This window comes from Zosterops lateralis (genome assembly GCF_965231275.1).
Source record: "Zosterops lateralis genome assembly, chromosome: 3".
In the NCBI taxonomy this organism is placed as follows: Eukaryota; Metazoa; Chordata; class Aves; order Passeriformes; family Zosteropidae; genus Zosterops; species Zosterops lateralis.
The window spans coordinates 73,986,314-74,005,157 of NC_139764.1; the positions used below are offsets into that span (position 1 = coordinate 73,986,314).

At 36.0% G+C, this 18,844-nt stretch overlaps 1 protein-coding gene across 1 annotated transcript in view; it reads left to right on the forward strand.

Moving 5' to 3' along the window:
- The window catches only part of MMS22L (MMS22 like, DNA repair protein), an 88,973-nt gene that overhangs the window by 12,213 nt on the left and 57,916 nt on the right, over window positions 1-18,844 (forward strand). The window contains exons 8-13 of the mRNA XM_083858456.1: window positions 867-997; window positions 4,910-5,023; window positions 6,802-6,981; window positions 12,364-12,426; window positions 17,727-17,846; window positions 18,080-18,300. Of these exons, the coding sequence (XP_083714582.1) occupies window positions 867-997; window positions 4,910-5,023; window positions 6,802-6,981; window positions 12,364-12,426; window positions 17,727-17,846; window positions 18,080-18,300 (829 nt within the window). The remainder of the gene's footprint in view (window positions 1-866; window positions 998-4,909; window positions 5,024-6,801; window positions 6,982-12,363; window positions 12,427-17,726; window positions 17,847-18,079; window positions 18,301-18,844) is intronic.

Here is an 18,844-nt window from a genome sequence, read left to right on the forward strand (position 1 = left end):
GAAAGGATAGTGAAACTGTTGGAGGCAATTGATTTTCCAGAATTCAATATTTATTTCTAGATAATGTTCTGAGTAATAATGCTGTAATATCTTTGTAAGAGAAAGCTCATGATTTTTAACAAGAATACAAAATAATATATGTAGATGACTGTCTTGACTAATAAATTTTGTGTGCTTAGAATTTCTTAGGTTTTTATCTCATCCTGTAAAGTGTTCTGAGTGGAAACCTCTCATTGTTGAGACCAGTGACAGGATAGTGGGTTCAGGGCTTCCTTCACCTTACATTTGCAGGAATAAAATACAGGCTCATTCTATGTATCGTCTGTTCCACTGATGTCAAGGGAGATGTACTGTTGAAAAGCTTGTGGGATAAGATCTTACAGCCTCTTAACTTCACCATTTTATCTGTTAATGCCTACAAATGCTCAAGTTGGAACATGATCATGCCAGCTTTTTACATCAACACATCCAAAGGAAAGTGTTAGACCTCTCCAGAATTGTTTGTCATCAACTTGCATATCTGCAAAACATGTCATGATTCCCGAACATGCGCACTGGCATGTGACAAAGAGGAACTTGCAGATAAATAAATCTTTATTCCTCTGCAAAATCTGTGCCAATAAAAGGCTGTAAAGTGCCAAGCTTTTTTACTGTCAACCTGAATAATACCAGATTTCAGTGCAATGATGAAGGGATTAGTTTGAATTTAGGATGAGCTTTCTCACATGGATTTATAAATTAAAATTGCATACAGGTCAACAGGCCCATTCTAAAATATATATTTATTAGAAGAGAAATCCTGTCTGTTTAATATTGCTGGTACCAAACCTGGAACTAAACAATTCTACTTTTCTTTTGTGTTTTAGAACAAGTTGTATATGCTAACCATTTCATTAATCTAACCGGAGAGAATCTAACCAGTACCAGTTTATTTGAAAAACACTGTGGAAATCTCGTATCTGATTTGATAAGCTTGGCCATCAACAAGTATACAAAGGTAACTCTCTCTTTATACAGGCCATGGGCAGTTAGATGCTGGTACTGGGAACCATATGAATTGAGTATTGCACCAGTGCTTAGATGACTTCTTAGTGCTTAGTTTTAAATGTTACGTATGGCTTTGTATTTCCATGTTTTAAAGAGTGTTATTTGTTAGGAGCTCAAATTGTGTTATATTTATTCATGACCATCTGGCAGTTGAATGAGAGAGTAATATTGAAATGCACTGTGTACAGAGCAGAAGTGATGCCACATTTTCTAAGTTCAGTGTTCCAGGTTTAATGCCAAACATGGCACAGTCTAAAAGGTTTAGATAGATGCAAAAAAAAAAAAAGTCTTTTCAATTTCTCTCAACAGGAACAAAAGAGGATAACACTAATCCTGGCAGTAAGCTAACTGGACATTTAGAGAATGTCATATTACAATTTATCATTGCAGTGTGCCTATTTCCACCACCTCATCTTTCTGTTACAGCACTTCTGCATTTGTCATGGAAAAACTTTTCCGTGTCTTCTCTTTTCCTTTTTCTTTCCTTCTATAGCTGCAGTATTTTTCTCACTTATTTTAAGCACTCCAAAGCTAGTAAATCATAATGGTTCCATATAGCAGCCAGTAAAAGGGCTTTGTAATCTTTGTGTCATTGTGAAACTTGCTTTAGATGGACATGTGAGATCCATGAGTACAGGACTGAACTTTGAGAATAAGTAGCAGTGACCACTGTTATATACAATATAGCATAGTAAATGTATGTTTTCCTAGTAGAAAAACATAATAAATGTAGTCCCTCTTCTTCACATTACTTTTGAGGATAGGGGGAATGGCTGTACCAGCCTTTGATAACTGTTCTTTTTAAATACCTGCCTGTAGGAAACTGTTACCTTTTAAAATCAGTTTGATCTATTAAATTATCATATAGTACTGCAACCTTCTCCCCTGACAAAAGGCAAATATATGAGAATAATGTTTCATAAAAGAAAACTCAAATAGTATCTATCTGTTGAACATAGTGCTTGATGGTAGGCTTGGAAATATCAGATGATAAAATGACAGATTTGACGTACTTTTACAGAGCCACATTACAAAGAGAGAAGATTCTTTTGCCACTGCTTTTTCTTAAGCTTTCTCTAGGTGTGGCCTACACCACTTGAATTAGTTCTGTTGGAGATTAAATTCTGAAGTGAAGCTTGCACTTCAGCTGGTGACTCCTATAGGATGCAGCCATTGCTGTAATCTTGTAATGGAAATAGTATCCCTCAAAATTGTTGAAAATGCAACTAATAGCCCTAGTAGATGACACCATCAGCTTAAGACTAAAACATGTCTTTGGGCTTTTGGCTGAGAACATTTATGACTGCAGCTCTTAATATTTGTGGATATCCTTGGAAAGAGGGACATAAACTCTAGTGTTCCAGACTCATATTTTCAGATTGGTTTCTTAGGCAGCTCTGATACCAAGATGCTTGACTTGGATCATGTCCTGAGTCCAGCGTGCTGTGAGACACATTTGGCAGAGAAATACATATCCGTGGATATTTTTATTCTGTCAGCAGCCACACCTCTGGCACCAGAGCTGTATTGTCCCAACAGCACCACAATTTGGGGTTTTAAACATTCTTACCAAGATACTGAACTGAGGATGGTGTGAGAGGAAATCCAAAGCATCTCTGAAGAAAGCAGTATCTCGGCTATCCTTAGTCTAAGCAATATTTGTAGGTGTCTTGATTTGATACTACTACCCAGACTCCAGCATGAATGGATCTGCACATTTCCTGCAGAAGGCATCCTGCAGTCTTGTAGCACAGCACAGTAACAGATGTAAACAGTAGATAAAGAAACCTTGTTGAAGAAACCTTGCTGCAACAACTGGTAGTCTACCTAGAAAGCATGAAACTCCTTTATAAGATAGTTTCTGTGCCTAATACTTCTATAAAACCCTCCAATGTTATAGTGCATCTGTAGTAAGTAGACTGCTCATTTCCAATGGATCTGTTTTGCTCTTTGGTGGTGAGTCATAATCAGAGTTATTTTTGAGGTGTTTCAATTTTGGAAAGTTAGTAGTGAAATAATGAATTTAAGAAACTTCTGTGGTCATACTGTTTATTCTTAAGATAATATTTAGATAAAATTAGTTCAGGTTGGTGAGAAATTCCTGTAACAGATCTTTAACTAAAAGTGTGAGGAGAGAGAGAGGCACATGAAATACTGTGAGTATGTGTGGAAAGTGAATAAAGCATTATTTAAAATAGATCTGGTCTACCATGACAATTTCGTAGGATAAACAGGATTCTTGAGAGAGAGAAAAAACAAGTTGTGTCACATTGATATATAAATGTAAGTTCATATTTATAATTAAAATTATTTAAACCAGATTTGGAGTTGTATGAAACTGTAGTTGTAAACACATTATTCTAAAGGTGGATGATAAATAAGAAGCTTGCATCCTAATAGAATATTATACCGATTTGAAATTACTGGTGATGTACTTGTTCTAATTGCAAAAGGGTGGGTTTTTAGTCATTCACTCCCACTTCTGTAATGTCTCACACAGCCACTGCTGTCAGTGGCATTGCATATTTTGATTTAATTTTTAATTTACACTGTTAAGTTTCCAAATTCAGAAATTATTTTAGGTGCCAGTGTGATTTGAGAATAGTTGTGCATGAATGGATCAGAAAAAACATGAGGATATAAAAATTTAGGCTCCACCTCATCAGATGTACATGGCTAGGAGTTAGTTGGCTGAACTAGTCACCCGAGGTACTTTTTATTGTCATGGAATGATAATAGCAGTTCTGCAGTGAGATTCATTAATCTCTCTAGATACTTATTCCCCTCTGTTTGCTTTGGAGAGGTGTAGTTTGTTTATTCAAACTTAGACTACTCATTGTTTAGAGATAAAATGAGTATAAGCTGCTTTGTCTTCCTTCTTTCCTTTCTACATTTCTGCCATTGTGTCCTTTCTGAAGGTAAAAGGTGCTGAATTGTGCTATTTAAGCAAAGCTTTTCTCACAATTTTTGCCACCTCTGAATACAGTTCAGTGGATTAATGTGTCTAAGGATAGAATAAGTAAAGTTTTGTCTATACTATGATTATTTCACATACAGGTCTGGTAGATCCTAAAAACATTAAAGTATACAGAGTTTTTTATGTATTTAGCACTTCCTTTTGCTGTTTTGTTTTGTTTCACAATTCAGAGAATGTAAAATTGAAAGATGAATCACAAGAAGACTATTTTGCATTTGAAATGCATCAGTCGGAGTGAATTTTGTTAAATATGGAATAGTAATCAAATAACGTACATGACTTGAAATATGCTGTTTTCTGCATATTAAAAGAATGCCTTGCAGTAAATTTACCGAAAAGCAGATTTTGTGAAATGTTGTGGGAACATTAACATCCTCTTGCCAACAACAACATATTCTACCAGCATTATGCCTAGTCATTAAGGATTTTTCAGTTAAAAATAACAATAATAGCTGGTAAATAATTTGAAATCTTTTTCTTCTCAAGAACATCAAGAAAATGTAATCAATCATTTTCTTCTCCCTATGATCAGACAATGAATTAGTATTTATTGTAACTTCTTTTCAGTTAGGACATGGCATGCCATTTTTTATGCAATTAAATAATATCTGACAGAGAGTCTTTCCAGAAGAAACTAGGAAATAGCACAACCTATAACTTCTGTAGGATTAGGAAAGAGTCTGTTTTGTATGAGAGAGATATTTTAGATGTTAGTGAAATAATGCACCTTTGAATGTTTAATTGTAACTATATTATTTACCTGAAAAAAAAAACCAACCAAATTCAAACCAAACGACTGAGACGAGAGGAAATATTGACATGTATAAAACACCATTTCAAAAATTAACACTTCTGTGAATAGTTTTGTTCTATATTTTCTTTCAGGTGCGACCTTCTGAGGCTCTTACCAGTAGCCATTATCCCTGTACCTGCATTAAAGAACTATGGATTCTACTTATTCACTTGCTGGACCACAGAAATAAAGGGTCTAATACAGAGGTAAAGGAAGAATATTGTGACATGTATAGTACAGTCACCAAATGTTCCCATATGGCCACGAATGCACAGATCTGATGGTGGAACTGAACCTCATATTTGCTCCAGGACTAACATGCTGTGATGCCATAGGTCACTCTCCTGGATGTGCATGAAGTCCTGACTCTACATTTTGCAGAGTGCATTGAGATAAGGAGTGCTCCTAGTGCTTAAGAAAGCAAATCAAAGGAATATACTGTGAAAGTTCCATTCTTTTTATGGAAGAGCAAAACATAAAAAGCCATGTTTATTTACTTTTTAAAAAAAAATTTTGCAGTTTCTGTGATGTCATGCAATGACTCATCTCCAGGCATTAGAAACATGGGTACAGTCAGAACAATGATCCAGCTAGCTCATGTTTCTTTGTTACCTACCTATATAAGAACAATCCATGTACGGTTTTGCATCTGGTAGTTGCTGAATTCTCTAGATGCCTCCTTATACATCTATTGGAAATCAGCAAATCACTACCTGTTCTTCTTTATACCAGTACAATCTTTTATGCCTCTTCAGTTTGTTTGGGTTTTTTTCTGATATATCCTACCTTCCATGTTTTCTAGGCTGGAGAGTTTTACTTCTTACAGTAATTCTTTATTTCTGATGTCTTTCTTTACCTCTGGTTATCTTTGTTACCCTTCCCTGAACCTTTCTCCATATTACCACATCCTATTTTGAATAACAGAGTGCCAGTATTACATTTAGTATTCCCAGTATGGATTAGGAGGTCATATGATTTTATACATTGCCTAAAGATGTCTTCTATTTTGTTTTTTTGTTTGCTGATATTTTCTAGCATTGTAGTTTTTCCTTCTTTGATTGTAGGTTAGAATTGAACTGATATTTCTCTGAATGAATACTAAAATGTGAGAAAACTCTTTCAAAGTTTTCTGAAATAGTCTTTATAAGAACTGAAGTGGCCATCTGTGCCATGACTACGGTTCACTTAGTACAGAATGAGGTACTTCAGAGTAGAGGGTTTGCACTGATGGCTGTTTAATTGTTAATGGCAACAGATGTAAAGGTGGATAGCACAAGTGAAACTGTGTTACTGTTAAGCATTTTCTCTGGCAAGAGCACATTGCAGCTAAGTCGAGATCAAGACCCAGCTAAGGTGGGTGAAGTAAACATATAAAGTTGTCCCAGAGAGCTTCCTTAAAACTAGGAATGATAGGCTTAGGCTGTAAGAAGTAATATTGTGATGTAGGCAAGGGTCTGAATCAACGAGAATTAGTCAGTTTGTCAGTGCTGGAACAGACTATGGAAAAACAGAGAATTGGAAGCTCAGTTTGCTTTCTTTCAGATTGATTCTCTACCATCGACTGTATTCCTCTTGGCTAGGGTAGTCTGGCACTAGAAGTTTTTCAAAAATATGTTATAAAAATTCTTCATTGAGGAACTCTCACCTTTCTCTTGTGCATGTTGGGGCACCATCCCGTCTGTGTATCATCAATCCATCAGCTTGTAATTTTGCCTGTGAAGTATTGCACTGGATTCCTCTTGGTGACCCAAGCTTATCCTTACCCATTGCTTTCTACTGACATTTGAGAGAGGACTTTCTAAAGTAGCCTTGAATTTTCTGTGGTAATACTGACCACTGCCTTTTGGTATTTTCTTTAAATGACTTTCATCTTGCTTGTTCTCTATAAAAGCAAATTAATCAATAGGACAGTGTGGTAGAGAAAATTGTTAACATAGGTTTTGTTGCTGAAGAGAGTTCAAATTACCTTTTGCATTTTCTACAGTGTTTCTGGAGCTTGGTGAACACAACCCTAAAGAACATCTTTGAACAGCCAAGTGGTTCTGAAAGTGTGTCTGGGTTTGAAACAGTTCCATGTAAAGATCCACTGAGTTTTAGCTGGTGGGTTGTGAGTCATCTGGCACCACTCTACCAGTTTGATCGTAATGGAAATCTAGATGAAAAGGTGGGTATGCTTTTTTCTAAATACTTAAGAGTTATTATAATTGTTTTTCATCTCTGTGGTTATTTTGATTGACAGAAAACAATTAGTTTCATAATGCAGGATTTTTTATACTCCTTAAAAGTTGATTTTAGGTTGGAGGTGTTAAGATGTGCTTTGTACAAGTCAATAAATGTTATAGGAGCACCAGACAGATTCATGTTACATACCAGATATTCAGCAAAGTACTGTGTGAAGGAAACATGAAATATCCCAACTAGTTAGTAACATATACTTAATGATGTAGCATATGTTTTAAGATTGTCTGCCTGCAGCATAAATGCTTCACTGGGTTTGATGTTTTAGGAATTGAGCACATGAGTGTGTGCTTTATGAAGTATAAACCTCAAACATTGACTGTGTAATTATTAATGGCACTTATTTTTCTAAAGTGATAGCTCTGCTCTGGATAAATTTCCATCTATCTAATTGCATTGCCTTTGCATCACAACCATAATATAAGATGTGTGTATATTTGTGTATACAGCTTAATTTTTATCTTGATATGCTACCAATAGACACTGTCTAATAACTTGAATTCAAGTTTTAGTTTAGGAAACTTGCACTTGCTGAAGCAATTAATCCGTTTTGAGATGTATAAAAGCTGACAATTTTTCTTAATTGTCTATAAAGGAAGCTTATTAGAAACCAGTGAGATGGATGAAGACCCAGAAACTGAGGAGTTTGGGGTGTTTTTGATGTAGTGTGTTTTGCCTGGGTTTTTTTTCCCCAACAATGTTTTTTGCACTGGGGAGACTCTGATCATGCCATCTTCTGTTTTCTGTCCTTCTGTTCTTTTATCCTCTTATTAATTTTTAATTGTTTTTCTGGATTTTTTTTCTGTTTTAGTTTTTGAGTTTGGTTTTTGTTGGTTTTTTGGGGGGGGGGGGGGGCGGGGGGGTGGTTTCTTTGGTTTTTTGGTGGTTTTTTTAGTGTGGTGGCTTTTTTAACCTTTCAGCTGTGTTGCCCATATTCCCTAATTTTCCAAGCAACTCTGTATGGCATCTTCCACAAACTGGGCTTAATTGTCCTTTATTATTTGTAATTTAACAGTGTGTATTAAAAGGAAAGGCTGTACCCTCTTTCTGTTAAAATTGGTACCGTGACTTCCATTCCTGTTTTAGGATGGAAGATAAAAACCTGGAAACATGTTTGTAAACTGCAAATCTGTAAGAAGGGAAGAATGATGATGTAGGTTGAGCAATTTTGAGCAATAATTAACTTGAAATCCCTCTCTTTGTCTTTAGATCTTTAAAAGTGTTAAGTCTATAAATAGAGAATGAAGGAAAAGTGTTGAAAATCTGGGAATGTTTACAATTCTAAGTAAAATTAGACTTTCCGAAAAACTTAAGAATTACTTGAATTTCTAATCGGCAAATTTGTGAAAATAAATTTAAATCTAGCAAAGGTGTGGTAATTTAGTGCTTGAATACTTTGTTGAAAAACTCATGGCCGTGTCTGTTCACTAGAGGACTTGTCCCATGCGAGATGTTTATGCTTCTTCTGTTTGCCAGTTGACAAATCTTTTAGGAAGCCATGTCAGGCTACTTGTTAAGTGGCAAAATGAAGCAAGGTCTTGCACGTTTATACAGTGTAAAGTTGCAGACCAGGTCTTAGTGTTACACTAAAGGCTGTCTCAAGCTTCCCTTGGTTTTGCCTCCTTACCACCTGCTGGGGATGAGAGACACAGTCCAGAGCATATTATAGAGGGAACAGCAGAAGATGGAATTACTACACTTTCTGCTTCCTAGAGGAATTTAGGAAGTGAGAACAGGTTATTCCCAGGTGAAATACAGAAATCAGTGTGAAGCACACATTTATACTGGATTTCCTATATTTAATGCCCTAATCCAAACACAGTGATACTGATGATTGGGGCTTTTTCCTCTATCTCACTCTGATAGATACTATGTCTCTAGCCTCATGAGAGATTTTTTTTTTTTTTGCCCCAGGCACTATATTATGTACATAAGCCAAAAAAAGAGATGTAAAATGGAAAAAAGGATTCCTGTTGTTCTTATTTTTAAATAGGAATCTGAGACATGTTGACAGGAAGTGACTTGCCCAAGATTAAATAGTATTCTTTCCTTAGACCCCACCTGGGAGAAAAGAATTTCCAAGTCTTGATTTGTAAATCACAAGACGATCCTGTGCAAGCTTCTCTTGATGTTTCCAGTAGTCTTTATGTTTAAAATGTTTGCTGTGCTTTGCATTTCTGAGTGTTACTGTGAGTTTGTCCAGGGATCCCTGTTCTCGTACAAGAAAATCGTATCAGTAACATCAGGGCCTTTTCACCCACCACAGTAATATAATCTGTCATAGACAGCTGATGGTAACCATCCTTTAAGGTCCTGTTCCCCTCCTTGAATTGCAACCTCAAAATATTTTTGAACATTATAAGGTAAAACAGTCTGTGATATGAATTTGTGAAGTCAGTAGAACTACATGAGGACTCTGTAGTCCTGTTTTGTTGATTAAACATATGATGCAATGACTTTGTGACACATGCTTTCTTTTAATTAACTGTGATCAGAGGTGGGAGGGTGATGTGTCATAAAGATGGTTATTCATGCTCTGTAGAAAAAATTGCCTCTAAGCCTATGTCATCTGTGGAAGATTTTCAATTTTTTAATGTGGTCTGCATGGCTGTAAGGTTGTTATGAAAGCTTTTAAAATTCTAAATAGGTTTCAGACTTGCTTTTTTTTTTATTTTTTCCCCTTTAGCTCATAAAATGCAATTTCAAATATGCAATGATACATAAATATTGAATATATATTTCACATACCTGAAACCATATTTTTAAACTAGAAGATTTTGGACAGGTTCTTAGAGACTGTTCTGAGGGATGTACAGTACGTGTCTCTTTCCATATTCCCCTGTTCAGGTCCCACTTCACTCTTCTGAAAAGCAGGATTTGTATATTTAAAACTCAAATGGGACCTCATGAGAAAATTTGCTACTTTTGAACATTGCAGGGGTCAATTTTAATATCCTGTGGGCTAAGGAAATATAGGCAAAGTTACTTGGGGCTAAGAATTCATGCCTTTAAATAGAATAATCTAAAATGACTTCGTGGCAAGATATGCAAACATGGACTTCCAGCCAAGAAGCCTAATACGGCTTTTCCAGGTACTCACTCAGCTGTTAGTCCTTGCAAAAGTTTCTTCCTGCAAATTCAGCTCAAGTTTTTTGTTTTAGCAGCACTTCGGGGCACTGTGAGGTCTCCGGGTTCTGTTGAATTTTAGGACTCTCTGGGGGTGGAGGGAGGAGGTTTTAAGACACATAGTTTAGGGTCAAAGATTTAGGTTCTACCTATGCTTTGGCAGGGACAGATTGTAAACAATGGTAAACAGGTGCTGTGCCATATTGCCAGTGCAGCAGGGAATACTGTTTGGCTATACATCTATTGGGATTTGAATGAAGCAAGTCTGTTAAAATATAGATACAATTTTAACTAAAAAGAGTGCAAGCAGGTGGTTAGAGTCCTTCTTTCCTGAGTTTGGGCTGAACTTGGGTGCACTCTTGTAATCAATCCCAGTTGGTGTCAGGAGTTTGCCCTAGATTTACTCCAAGATCTTGTAAGGTGATCTGGATACTTCAGACGGGTTGGAACTTTGACAATAAACAACTGTTGTATAAAACATGTGCCTTGGTCTATGGTACTGCTAAAAACATGTTCTAAGCAGGCTGATCCAAACATTCAGTGCTCTCATAGGCATTTAGCATACCTCTAATAACTACTCATTGCTGCCAAAACTCACCTTTTAGCAGTTCCTTAGCTTTACTTGAAATCTGCAGTAGGATTTTGCCAGTTTGTAGGTATTCACTTAACATCAGGCTCTAAAATACAGTCAAAAATTAGGTGTAAATACTGGCCAGATCTGTCTGGAAATGCTGGTGGTTCATTTCCTGGGTTTACCTGTTATTGAAGTGCTGCCTTTACTCCTTGGCTGTCTATTGCAGTGTCGTCTCCTGACACAATTCTAGCTCTGGCTTCATGATACAGAGCCTTTGCCTTAAATCCTGTTCACCACCCTAGGCATGATATATCTTCTGCTGTTCTGGCACAATTTTTGATGTCCCTCTCCTGTGACCTATATCAGGCCCTATTCCCTTTTTCAGTCTTTCTTCCCCTCCTAAAGCTCTGTGTTGATTCACTGTTCTGGCTCAGAGTACCACAAACAGAAGTACCAGAACAACTGAGTGGTGGCATGCTGTAGCTGTGAGGAGAAAAGAGGAGCTGTCAGGATGAGGAAGAAGCAGTGGGAATTGCTTAACTAATGGGTCAAATCCCTGTATCATAAAATCACAGCTTTAGCATAACTTTCTGTAGATCTGTCCTTTCATTTATATTTGTTCCAGAAACAGTTTATGGACTGTGACTTGCTACCATTGTCTGTCTTTCAGTATTCTTATTTTCTTGTGGTGCAAAAATATAAAGCCACCGAGTAGTCAAATAGTGTTGGATAAGTATTAGTGCCTCTTTTAAAAGGAGTAATTTTTTAGATTATCTTGGTACTTCCTGGAGTTCTATGTGACACTGTCACCAAGCCCACATCATTAACCAATTTATAATCAGTAGCAGAGGAGGATGGAGCACAATGGTGTTACTGCTGGAAAGTAGTTATATTTCAATTACTGAAACATAAAATGCTCTTTATTGTAAGTTCTAAGCTGATGTTTAAAGGACAGCTATCTGCAGAATAATATACAAGGCTTAACAGTTATGGTAGTGGAGAGAACAAGTGAGGCAGGACAATGATGGAAGTACTATGTTCACACATCTACTTATCTACAGAAGCTGTATACCTAGCTGAATGTAAGAGATAATTGTTGAATCTCGTAGAAATGTAAGTGTGTTGTCCTGGTTGCCCTTTTTTTTCCCCCTGAGAAAATGGCCTAAGTTGCAAAGCCTTCTACCATTTTCTTTCCCACTTTGCATAAATAGATGGAAAAGAAAAAAGCAAGAAAATTGAGACTGTACCTTTTCTTCCTTCTTAGCCCTTACTGCTTCCTTTTTACAGAACATTAAAGAAAGAAACTGTAAGGCATACTGCTTGGACTAATAAATGCCTGAATGTTTTGCATCTCCATTAAAAGTGAAGGTTGGAATTGCAAATGGTTCAAGATGCATACTTTTTATTTTTTGCTTTTTATTAGCTTTCTGATGGCTAATTTTTAGGACAGATATCAATTACATTCATATAACAAAAAGCTCTGACTGTAGTATTCTGTCATGAAATTAAATATTTCTGGAAATATTTTGCCTACTTACTTTCATGTTAGTACATCCTGCTTCCTATAAAGGATACAATTGCAATTTCATGTTGATAATTATTTTTCAGAAACAGAAGGAATCCAATTGGAAATTTGTGGAAGAACTCCTTAAAAAATCCACTGATGCTCAAGTAAGTGTATAAAGGAAAGAATAATGAACAAGGAAAGTGTCACAGATGCTTTCAGGAAAAGACAGTGCATGAAACAGAGTCCAACTAACAAGTGTATTTTTGGAGTTGTAGTGTTTTTGTCACTGGTAAATGAACAACTTTGATGTAGCTGAACTATGACAGTGTACAGTTCCCTCCTTGTTAGCAGTTCCACTTGCTTTAAAGTGCTTGTGCTTGATGCTGAATTGTCAGATAAAGAAAAAAGATAATTATCCTGGAAGGGTAGTATATGGCTTCTCAGACAAGATGTATTCAGAATAAGAACTGGATGCTTAGAAAATGTAAACCAGATACTGAATGTAAGGATATCAAGTTGAGGAGACATGATGAAGGAGATAGTCAGTTGCATTGAAAATTCAGCTATATCCTCATCACAGCAGGAAGGTGACTTGCCTTGCTGAGCAATTTGTCTTACAGGCTTGAATCAAACTCTTACTGATAAGGTTCTAGTTTCTGAGCACTCATTTCATACCTTATCATTTTTCTTTTTGCAGAACTGTTAATGCAATGCTTCATGGCCCAGAGGTCAGAATTGACCTCCTTTTAATATGCTTTTAAATATGCTGTTCATCAAGTTTTTAAAATAAGTTACATTGTAGCTCTGTAAATTTGTTCTAAAGTTGCATGGTACAAATTGCAAATGTTGTATCGGCAATGCCTGTAAAAATAATTTCTTTATTTATGTGTGTTTAAGACAAGAATAAGCATGTTTATTTTTTCATTTGGTCTATGGAATTTATTTTTTCATTTAGTATATGAAATTAAGAAAAATCCTGCAAAATTTTGTTGTTGAAAGCAGAAGGGGAATCAGTTATTTCAGTTTTTTAAATTATTATAACTATCTTGCTCATAGACCAACAACAACTGTAGATAAAGCTGGATGGAATACAGAACAATACTTGTTCCAACTTTTCAACAAGAAAATATTTGTGGCTGTTAGGAAAGTTGAAATGATAGCATGATTTTTCAGGTGTTTTATACTCTAAACATAAACTTTAATGCTTGGCTATGTAGTCTTTCAGCTCAAAAGATTAAGTCTTTTTGAATGGTTTTGTAGTATATGACTGAAAATATAAACTGCATATACATTAAAACCGCAAGTGATGACATTACTTATTGAATGCTTATTGTCCTGTAAGAGAAATTGGAGAGTTTTAAATAAGATGCATAAAAACTGAGTAGCTTATTAGCCACCTTCCTGTTTGCATCTTCTGTATGGCAGCAACCTGAGACACAGTAAGAAGACATTTGTAGTTAATGTTTTTTACTTCAAAATAATCCCCTTTTCTTGTGTTTATTATTATGAATAAAGATTACTTTGAAGTAGACCATACATAAAATATAGATTTTTTTAATGCTTCTGTTAGAAAAGTATCGAACTGTGGACAGTTTAGAAAGGCAACTCAGTAGCCAAGTTCAGAAGACTTGCATATTGAGTCAGTCATGACACAGTAATATGAAGCAAATACGTGTTTTAATTTCCAAAGGCAACCACTGTTGGAATTAAAACAAACCCTCATTTGCCAAAGACCAACCATCTAAGGAGCCATCTAGTTTATTTCCTTTTTTTATTTGTTCATTATTTTTTCTTGCATTATGGAGTTAGCTGCCCGAGGGAAGTGCTCCTTGGGGAACATTAATTCCTATATGCGCATGCACTAGTGAATGTAGGACTTTATTAGAACATGCATCCTGCTCCCTATCCCTGCACAGTAGCCTTCTTGATAGTGTCTAGGAAGGAGAATTCTTTTGCCAGTAGACTTGTCCATCTCTCTGTTGATCTGTCAGCTTCATGTGACCACTCCTGCCTTTTATCTTATTCTTTTGGATCTCTTAAGTATTTTTGAGTCCAGAAAATGTAGTAATGAGAAGCGCAATGAGATATCAAGAAGTCAGTAATGAAATGGAACTTGGAAAAGTGGGAAAAAGTAAAAGTGATAATAGTACCCTTTGAATGAACAGCAGGACAGAATTGCTGGTACTGCCTATTAACACTTGGCGTGACTTTGTTAGTTAATCCTATCTGAGCCATCCTTTTCAGCATATAGCCTCTTATCTACTAAAGATGCACAGCAATAGCTGTGCAAAATAAATGAAAAGGAATAATAGTGCTGAATCACCTGTTTGCTGGAGAGGGTGGGAGTTGGTAGTTAAAAACTTCGTTTTTAGGTATACGGAAATTTAAAAACTAATTATATTTAGTGGTATGTTCATCAACCTCATAATCTTTTTGTACTCGTTACTCCCTAATTTCCCTATAGCTTGTAGACTGTACATGCTCAGAAGAATGGCAATTTACACTGAATGGGGGGAAATGAAGAAGAAATCAAGTGTGTGTAGTTTTATCTGTTCAAAAGCATCTGAAAAAAGGTGCAGAACATTTGTAAGGTAAATTGATAATCCATTTCCTACCAGTGACTGTTGATTTCTCTTCATGTGAGCTTCAAATTCTGTGCTGTGAAACGATAATTCAGTAGGCACTGTTGCAGCCATTGAGGCTAACAGAGCATCATGAAGGAGCATAAGCTGGAGTTAGCTTTAACATCCTTAGGCTGTCCTAGGGATGTTAAAGTATTATGTATCCTAAGTATTGGGATACAAAAATGCTAAACCAGTGTTAAATCTGCAGCATTTTGGTAGTTTCAGTAATATTGTTGCATTTAATGGTCCACATTCAGGCAGTAGAGCCTAAGGCAGGTTAATCCAAGATATGCTGGATTTTGGTTGTTAAGAAGACCTCCAGAGGAAGATGCTGCACGTCCAAGTGAAGGTGTTAGAGGGGTGCCACAATGCCCTGTTCCAGATAGGAGCTTTAAGATTCAGTCAGCCTGCTGCTGAGCAAGGAAAAGATGTGAAGGTGCTGTCCATCTTATGGGATCAATAGTGATGGGAAGCAAAAGCACCCTGTGAGAAGATAGGAGCAATCATGGATACCTGGGCGAGTGTGGTGTGCTTCTTCCTTGGATATATCCTTTCAGCTTCAAACAGTTGACCAACAACTGAGTTCTTCAGCCTCAAATCACTCTTTTTAAATTCTAGGTGGATAAGAGTTGAAGAAAATTGCTCAAGTGAAAAAACTCCCAGTTCTATCACAAAAAAGGGCATTTTAGGGGAAACTAGTTGTATGAAGTGTTTCCCATCTTTTCTGTAATTTGGAATTTTCTTCCAAAGGAAGACAAAAAGCTGGTTTACAATGCTTTTTGTATTACAGAGAGAAAATTGTTGTAGTAGTAATATTATCATAACTGTATTTGTCTACTAGGCAACATTAAACTGACTAAATTTATGGGTTGTCAATATAAGAGGAATTTGTGTTTATGAAGTTTTATTATGAGAATCAAAAGCATTTTTGTTCACAAGAACTAATAGCAGTCTGTCTTATTAGACTTCTCATTTTGGAAAAGAAATGCTTTGTGCTGTTTCGTTTCTGCCTCAATTTTGTTATACTTTTGCTGTATTTTTTAATTCTACCTTGAAAGATAGAGAAGTATTTTTTGAGTTTCTAGGAAAACCAATTTTGTTACTACAGTAGGAGGTCATAAGAGAAAAATGTTATGTTTAGATAGTACTATCATTTTGATAGTATCAGGTGTTCCTCCCTTCTGTGATAAATTAAAAAGCTGACTACCTCAAGAGCTCTGATAGTATTTCCAGCAGTGCAGGAGAACATTTTAAGCAAAAGAGCAATGAGAGAATCTATTAATCCCAGGGATATTTGAAGTCTGGATAACTCTTTCATATTAAATTTGAGATAAAGCTTTCACTGCTATCTTGCTTTTGGAAACTGTTCTAAAACTACTGTTGGACAGATAAATAATGGTTCAAATTGAAGCTGCTCAACTGCTGTGTTTATTGTTGAATTAATTTAACTTAAGCAGTCATTGTTTGTTGAATTAGATCCTAAACATAACTCTAGAATCAAAATACAACTTCAAGACCGCATTCCCTTTCAGAATGGTGTGTGTTTTGGTGTATTTGTTTGGTTTAGTTTTTGTTTTGGTTTTTTGCATCCTTGTAACTGGGTAGATCCCTCTAGAGAAATAGGTATGTTCAGCTGTAGGTTTTTTTTGTTTTGCAACAAGACTCCTGCTTTTATTCGTTAAAAAAATTGCAGCTGTTCTGCCCCTTGTTTTTGGTGCAAAGTTGTTATTTTGGGGGGAAGTCTATTGAATTAATAGTTATGTCATATATTAAAAAAATACTTGAGTATACCTTTCATTGTAGGCATTTTTATTACATTTGAATTACTATTCTGGATATTTTTTATGAGTCTTTACTGGGAAGTTACTTTCCTATTTCATTGGGTTTTGTATCTTACACATAATGTCTTGAATATATAATTTTCTGTGACAATTGAAAATGTCTTTTCAATTTTTAAGTTGTTTTAGGAATGTACCACTTTAGGAGCCATATGCCCTACATTAATTGTTCATGAGAAGAGAAGGCACATGTGGTTAGAAGTTATTGTAGGTGATTGCATAATTGTTTGCAGTGTTGTGATAAAGCGTAGCAAGTCAAGTTTTCCATATGAATGTATAGCCAGGTAGAAACAAATTAGTAAGTGACACTCATTTGTGTGGCAATGAAAACAGGAAAAAAAACCAAGACATAACAAGTCATAAGAAGCAGCACTGTAAGTCATAGCATCATGGAATGGTTTGGTTTGGAAAAGACCTTAAAGATCATCTACTTCCCACAACCCTGCCATGGGGTAAAAGTATTAGACTCACACACATGAAAGTCTACTCTTAAGACAACTGCACACAAGTTGGTCCATTAAACCACTTTTGTAGGCAGTGAAGAGAGTAAAGCCCTTACAGGAATTATCATCCTAAAATATATGCCTAAAATAGGCTGGGTTAAACACATTAGTTTAGTCAGAGTATGGAGCTCTTAATATCCTACCTCCCATGAAAGTTCAGTGTTAGCAAAAGCTGGATGAGAAGAATTGCACTTTCATTATCCCACAGTTACCACGTGGATGCTTTACTGTATTCAATTTGTTGGTATTTTCTATTTTCTTTCCTATGAACCTTTTTAGAAGTCTTTTCTAACCTAATTGACTGAGATTCTATGATTCTGGGATCAACCAGCACTGGCAATTGTCAGCTTTTATCTTGGAGTTCATTGCTTGTATTAGCAGATGCATTTATTCATCAGTATATAATTTAAAATATCTTTTATATTAGAAAATTACTTTGAGTAGTCTGGTAGTACTGGTTTTATATATCCTACAATTAATTTCTTACTTCCTTTTAAAGACTGCTGTGTTAGAGGAACAGTTACGGATGCATCTTCAGTGTTGTTTGACTTTGTGTAGCTTCTGGGATTTGAACTTATCTGTTGTCACCATACTCTGGGATTATTACAGCAAGAATCTGGTAAGTAGATGAATATATAAAAATGTAGAATTGCATGTAGACAGTCCTTGATTTTTACCTATTAATTCTGATTTTCCTGTAACCAAGCTTGATTGCTATACTTCTGTGAAACTCCCTAGTCAATGGCAGTATTGTTAAATTTGCTGTTTGTTTAATGAGTACATCTCACTGCCTTTGTAATATTGGCAGTTATTGTTTTTTAAAAAAATTTCTGTTTTCGTCTATTCTTTTAGAACAGCTGCTTTACTATTCCTTGGCTTGGTCTGAAGGATCTGGCAAATGTTAGTAAGACTTCTTTGTCAATGCTTGAATTGGTGAAACGCTGCTGCTGCGAACAACAGATCCCTTCTCTGTATAACTCCAGCAACAGTTACTTCATTTTCCTCAGCATTTTGGCACGGATTATGAAAGAAGAAAACAATGGTGTGCATCCTTGGAAACAAATTAAAGGACGGTATGGATGCTATTATTTTGTCTTATTTTGTAACAAGTGTAGTGGGTCAGGGGCCCTTTCCAGCCTCAGGCGAGGCAGAGGGCACTCTGCTCATGACAAAGTAAAGGGGGTGAGGGATCCAGGGTGACTCATAATTTGAAGAAAGCAGTTGTTCCCTGAAGTTTCTGTTGCCAGCTGAGGCTGTAACTGGGTCCAAGAATCACCTTGGTATCCATAGCATTGCATGATTTACTTTGTCCCACTGGCCAGGGATTTGGTAGACTGGCAACCAGTGCAGTGGTACAACCCAGTTGCCAAGACAGATAATGTAATTTAAAGCACAGAAATTGTGTTTGAGCTGCATGGAAGCCATGTGTTGTTCAAGAACATGCAGACTGACAGTTGCTAGACCTGCATTTTTATTTAAATGTTTTATTTCTTTTTAGTGGTTTTCAAAATTTCTCATAGTATTTTTGTGAGGATTTTGATTTTTCACTTAATTTTGAAACATACTAATTAAATACAGTCAGTCATGATATAAAAAAAACCAAAATGTATATGCTGT